The 6910-nt window shown below is 37.6% G+C and overlaps 1 protein-coding gene across 1 annotated transcript in view; it reads right to left on the reverse strand.

Annotated features, from left to right (window-relative positions):
- The window catches only part of dock11 (dedicator of cytokinesis 11), a gene marked incomplete in the record, with an annotated part of 150499 nt that overhangs the window by 134632 nt on the left and 8957 nt on the right, over window positions 1–6910 (reverse strand). Inside the window, 1 exon segment of the mRNA XM_014022950.1 lies at window positions 746–862. Within this exon segment, the coding sequence (XP_013878404.1) occupies window positions 746–862 (117 nt within the window).

Genomic DNA, 6910 nt, shown 5'->3' on the forward strand with positions numbered 1-6910 from the left:
TGATTTATTACACTTACACATTACGCTTTTATAATTATTAGTTGTAAAACGGTCACCAGGCAATATTATCGTTTATCGCAATAAATTTTGAGACAATTAATCGYCCAGCAAAATTTGTTATCGTGACAGGCCTAGGTATCAGGCTTATAGCTGCATTCAAAGCTTTAGAAAGTTCAAATCTAAGACCGCCTCCTCCGTTTAAAGTTGTTTTTTTCTTGGCTTCCTTCACCCTCTTCTCAAATCATGTCTTCTCTGTCCAAAATATGAACATTTTGGTCCTCAATAGTGCCCTTTATCCACGAGGTGTAGGCCAGCTCCTCTGTTGAGCCACATTTCTGTGGAGAGGCTGTTTCATTAATCCAATATGGAGGTCTGAACATTTCTCACTGTTTTTATTTAATAGATGATGACTTGGTAGAATCTGTAGTGTGTTTGTGAGGTTAGGTAACTAACTAATTAGGTAAGCTAACTTGAGGTTAGCTTAGACTGATGGTATTTACAGGTCCTGGAAAATCATATGAGACTGAGATCACATTTATACATCAACTTTACTCAAAGAAATCATGTTAGCTTCAACTGTTCACACGTAAACAAATGCCAGTTCCAGTTTGTGACGGAAATCACATGCACATATCACGCAGGGCTTTATGTGTAGGAATGAGATGGATAAGAAAAAAATCTACACAAACGACATTCCGCATGTGTCAGAGCAGCTTTGTTTTGGGTTTGAAAAGCAGAAACTCACAGAGACATCATCAACAGGGCAGAGCAGCAGGTCTCTGTGGGGGTCACTGTGGATCTGAGCCTTCCTCTGAAACACCACGGTCTCATAGTCAAGAGGTTCGATGATCTTTGGCTGCTCCTGAGAGGGRGACAGAGAAAACCAACATGTCACTTCCCAACAAACAATTGTTTTGTCTGTAATCCCTTACATGTGTTTGTGGTTCACCTCCTACAAAACCACAACAGATAAGAGGCTCAGCAGACAAATGGTGTGTGCTGCTCAACAAATTGTGGATAAACAATTTTACAGAAACAGAACGTTTAATGTAAAGAAAAAATTCAAAGCAGATAAAAATCAAATGCCTAGCGTTCCTTGAAGGACTACACATCATCTGTTGCCTTTCCTGCTGTGTTTTTAGACGTGAAGAGAAATGATGGCGTTGTAGCTGCTTTGTTCAAAACTTATAATTAACAGTGTGTGCAAATATCGCAAGTCGTCATGTTCATATGGTTCATGAGATACACTGCCTGGCCAAAAAAAAAACATCTCACCATCTGGATTTAACTAAGCAAACAGGTAGGAGCCTCCTATTGGATAATTACCTCATGGGTGATTATCTTTCAGCTGCAACAAGTTATTTAACTGCAACTGGTGCAAAGAGTTGCTTCTCATTTCTTAAACAACCATGAGAAAAGACACATCCTGAGTAGGGATGCACGATACAYCGGCAGTCTGCACTAATATCGGTATCATATTGGTCATTTTTTAGAATATCCTATCAGTCTGATATGTAAAACTGGGCCAAAATTAAGGTCCAATATTGATTTCCCACTTTTTATCTTTGCGTTTCTGTTTTGGGAAAGGAGATGGTTGGTTGAGCAGCATCTGTTTGATCATGACAGTGATATTGACGCTGCACAACCAAGAATAACTGAAGTTGAGCCATGTCAGAGGTCTGGTTGTTTATTTACGGTATCAAAAAAAGACCAAAGTGTGTTTGTGCGTATATGTATAACATAATTTGTGTGTTTGTGTAATATCTGTAAATATCGGTTATCGGCCATAATAGCAATAATTATATCGGATTTCGATATCGCCTGAAATTTTCATATTGGGTCATCCCTAATCCTGTGGTCGTGGGAAAGATAATCTGTTTGAGAAKGGTCAAATCATTGGCATCAAGCAGAGACAACTACTAAGGATATTGTAGAAACTACTAAAATTGGGTTAAGAACAGTCCAACACATAATTAAAAACTGGAAGGATTGTGGGGACCCATCGTCTTCAAGGAAGAAATGAAGCCAGAAAAAAATCCTGAATGATCATGATCGGCTATCACTTAAACATTTAATGAAATCAAACTGAAGAAAAACAACAAGTCTTTAATGAATGATACTTTACTGATCCCACGAAGGGAAATTACAGTTCGGAACAACACATTCAAGAGATATAGACAAAACACAACAGGGAGAACAGGTGCCCCAGGTCCAGCAGCCATAAAGAGGCGCCAACTTTAAAAAGAAAAAATAAATAACAAAATGATGATTAAAAAAACAACATCATGCTATGTCCACTCAGGACACAATCCGAGGTACATAAAAAAAACCTTCACAGAGCAAGATCATAGCCAGCGATGGCAGGGAGTTTTAGGGGTTGTGTATCTGAAGCCAAGAAAGTGTTGTATGCGAATGCATCTGTAGCTCTGGAAAACCTTCGGTTGCTTCCAGACCAGTTCACAGAGTTAATATTGAAAGTAAAAGCATTTCCACATGCACAGTGTGAAGGGAACTCAAGGGATTGGGACTGAACAGCTGTGCAGCCTTAAGAAAACCACTAATCAGTGAGGCTAACTGGGAAAAAGGCTTCAGTTTGCTAGGGAGCATAAAAATTGGTCTCTGGGGCAATGGAAGGTCATGGAGTCTAATGAGTCCAAATTTACCCTGTTCCAGAGTGGTGGGTGCATCAGGGTAAGAAGAGAGGCAGGTGATGTCTAGTGCCTACTGTACAAGCCTGAAGGTTGACTCTAAATGGCAATGCTCAAGTTTGAAGCAAAAATCTTGTCCAGTGAGTAGCATTTGGATTGTGTACTGTAAATGACCCTCAGCTACAACCACATCAAGTCTGAACTCAATATTTGTAAAACTGGCTTAATTCTTGCCATTTTTGTGGTTTCAAAGGTCAGTTGGTTGTGGCGATTAGGCTTGGGTGGAATGAAGGTATTTTGTTATRATGCGTTATCAAAATATGACGACRGTATAAAAAATTTATGACGGTATGAGTACGCGAGGTGAAGCGCATRTGAAGCTGGGACAAACATTTACCGCCGCCCGGGAATACCGTGTACCCTGGTATTCTCTAAAGCTCATRCCGCGGTATGAAAATGAGCAATACCACCCACACCTAGTGGCGAGTCGACTAACTTAAATCAGTCTGATTCTGAAAGTTATTGAGTTGTAGATGCATATCCGATATTTCCTGAAAGTTTCATTAAATTTGTCTTGTGGTCCATGAGATATTTTGCCAACAAACAGACGCACAAACACTGTTGTCCTCCTGGGAGGAAAACAAGCAGAGAATGAGCTGAGCACAARTAGTCATTAAAAAAAATATGCTTCACATGCCACTGCTTAATACGACCACTTCCTGTTTTGAGTTTCATAGAGAAGTKGCTGATATGAAATGAGTCTTGTGTCTTCAAGAGACCTTTGGGCAGTTTTTAACGTGATTACAAGTAAAAATCTAAAACCATGAGGAGATTCTAATTTAATTCCAAGCAAGTACCAGTTGAAGCTTAGCRGAGATAAAATGATGAGTAACTCAGCTGTAAGCCTCAGAGCTGAGCAGATTAAATCAGTGAGATTTTGTGAGAACTTGATCTAAAACATTCAAAACAGATGGGCTGCTTCTTACAGAACAAAAGGCTTGACGCTCTACAGCTGGGAGAACGTATCTGAGCGATTTTCCACCTCGCGCTCCATCGTGCTTTCATGTAAGTGCTGCACAAAAGGCAGGCRTCTCTTAAACTAGTTAAGCAAATGTTTTTATGTTTTATAACACTACAGAAAAGACGTGAAAACCTGCAGTTTCACAGTATYTGACTAAATGATACTGTTTGATATGTTTGACAATGGCACTTTGATATGACATTCACAGAAAAAAGAACACTGTGTAATCTATTAAAATCTAACTGGTTTTAAATTTGGAAAAACTTCTTGTAGCGTAGTCACAATTACAGCTTTTTCCCTTCTGATACAATACCRATATTGCTGCCTTGAGTATTGTCCGATACCGATATCGACCCGATGCAGTACTAAAACGATTCACAAATACTTATATTACCTTTACCATAGTGTGGAATCTTAMAAAGTCTTAATCAGGTCAAACAGTAAACAATAGTCAACAACAGTAGGTATGAAAAACTTGGTCCCGTTTATTATTAACCAATGGGTAACATTTAACATAAAGATATTGTACAATAAAATACAATAAACAATAAAACAGAAAATCCTGAAAAATTACCTCAATAAATCCAATAAAAACAAAATGTACCTGTAAAGTGTAAAATATCTATTCAAGGTCATTTAAGGTATTTATGCTGGATWGAAATCCTGAGYGGACCACTGGAATGGGCTGCTTGTTTCGCATCACTTAWATTGRTGATTTTAGATGCAGGCCGATATAATACGATATTCATTTCTTGGCTAATATTGGATCGGGACACTCCTAGTAACAATTGTTATTGACCTCAAAAACAAAAACCTATCTCGGTTTTTCCTTGACTGTGCAGCAGCTTTTGGCACAGCTGACTACCATTCTTCTGTTCAAACTGATTTTATCTCTTTTGTTCGTTAGAATCTGATCTCACAGGCAGAGATTGTTTTGTGCAAGTATTGAAGAATGTYCATGGCAAAGCTTATAAGCAAAGTCATGAAGATGAACAATGCTTATTCTTTGGTCCTATATGTTTTAACCTCTACATGCTGCAATGAAAAAAACTAGAGGCCATAACATTTTGCAGTCTTTTATAATAATGTCTCACTTGAGTGCGACTGTTGGAGACTAGTTGGTAACTGTAAATAAAAACAGAGTTCAGAGTGTTTGTGATCAAGGGACAAGTGAGCCACACAGCTGCACTCTAACCACCCAACATTGAAAATCACAGTATTTTTATGAGCACAACTTGCAAACATTCTAGCTGTACACATTGTTCCATTGCCCACCTCTCAGGTGCAATGTTTATGATTTAATATGCTAGAGTAGACTTTGAGTTCTGGTAAATTAAATGGATAGTCCTGTGAACTTTGAAGTAATGTTGTGTCTAATGGTTATCAACAGTTAGTACCTTCAGTCATAAAGCACACAGGATACAAAACAAGGTAAAAGCTTCATCCAGACTAAGCTCATGGCTAGCCGAACAATGGCACATTCTTTTTTGGGCTTCTGCAACAACTAGCTCTCAAAAACAACAAGACTTGTGTGAAGGAACACAACATGCTGATATCAAACTACTACACTTTTGCATGTCAATGTTTGTTTAATGTCAACGAGAATTTTTTCAATATTGAGCTATTATTATTTGCAAATTCTCTGTCACAAAAGCTTCAAAACAATATGTAGTTTTGCTGAAATTTGGCCAGTTGTCATCTGGCTAGCAACAAATTAGTTTTTGTTTACAAAAATGCCAATTTATGATCTATTTTTATTGGTTTAGAGTGATGTCATCAGGAATTCCAGTTGTTCATTTATTCATCTATAATCTGCCACTTTTTCCAGAGCCAGGTCACAGGGGCAGAAGCTTAAGCTGGAAGGCCCAGATATATCTTTTCACAGACTTGTTGGAGTCCTTCTGGGAGGACTCCAAGGTGTTCCCAGGCCAGCTGAAAGACCTGAGCAGAGAAGGGTTGATGCATCTGGCCCAGCGCTGTAAAATGTTGTGTATTTTACATATTGTAAAATAAATGTTCATGGCTGATAACTGGATCGGTTTCCTGCAGTTAATTTGGATCAAGTTTAACTTGACCAAAATCGAAAGACCAAAAAGTGCCCGGATTTGTTCCACATTTCCACTGAGTTTTCAGTGAGGACTCTTAATGTCCTGTTGATCTTGTATAGTTTTAAGTCAGTCTGAATCATGGGTATCAAAATTTTCATAGTTCGCACATCCTTCCCATATAAACTCTGTCTGTCTATATGGGCCTCTGAGTTTTTCCAAAATTAATTTTTATTTTCTCCCAAATTCCATTTCAATTTTTCTGAAATTCACTTTTTCCGTTTTTTTCCTCTGAATTCCACATTTTCATTCTAACCATTTTTATCAACCTAATAAGTGTGCAGGCATGGAATTCAAAATTCAATGTATGTTAATTCACTTTCACAAATACAACAAATTGCTGTGGTTAAGGAGAATGTTTAAATACGGTACCTTACAAAATCAATTAAAAGTGCTTGTGTCATTTTTTAAAGAACAAAAGTGAAAATAGTACAATTTGAGAGAATGTACAACAGATTTTATAGGGTCCTAAAATGCATTAGTTTATCTTAACAGAAATGCATCACAATATGTGCACTTTGGAGTCTAGAGACTCGATAAAAGAACTATACAAGTTCAAGCCATTACCATTTATTATTCATTAAGGAAAAGTAAAACCTACAAACAACAATTTGTGCACATCTAACAAGTGAAAAGGATCTAAGCTAATGTCTACTTCTGTTTTGGCAGAGCTTCTAGTTTTTCAAAAACGGATGATACTTTTTAATTTTTCTAAAGAAATATCTCACTCTGCAAAGATAGCAACAAAATGTTGGATAAACTCACGCCTTGCTTCTACTGATGTTAGTTGAATGTTAAAAAGTTTGCAGTCCCTTCTTCAGTTGTTATGAAAAAGCTGTTTATATTAAAAATAAATGTGACTTTGCATCATAGTCTATCTAAACGCCTTGAGCTTGGCCTCTGTCTCTTTAAGAACCTCCTACCGTTTCAGACACTCCCTCTTCAGCACATCTTCACAACAATGAATCAGGGGAGGGGTGCTCTGTGGGGCATCATCAAATACCGTGAAACCGGTGAAAATGTTGAAAATACCATGATATAAAATTTTGATCATATCGCCCAGCTCTAATAGCTGCCACACTTTCAGAATATTTTTTTAAATAATAGGCCTACATTAAGCTAAAACAATGTAAATG

The sequence above is a fragment of the Austrofundulus limnaeus genome, unplaced genomic scaffold (genome assembly GCF_001266775.1).
Source record: "Austrofundulus limnaeus strain Quisiro unplaced genomic scaffold, Austrofundulus_limnaeus-1.0 Scaffold350, whole genome shotgun sequence".
NCBI lineage: Eukaryota > Metazoa > Chordata > Actinopteri > Cyprinodontiformes > Rivulidae > Austrofundulus > Austrofundulus limnaeus.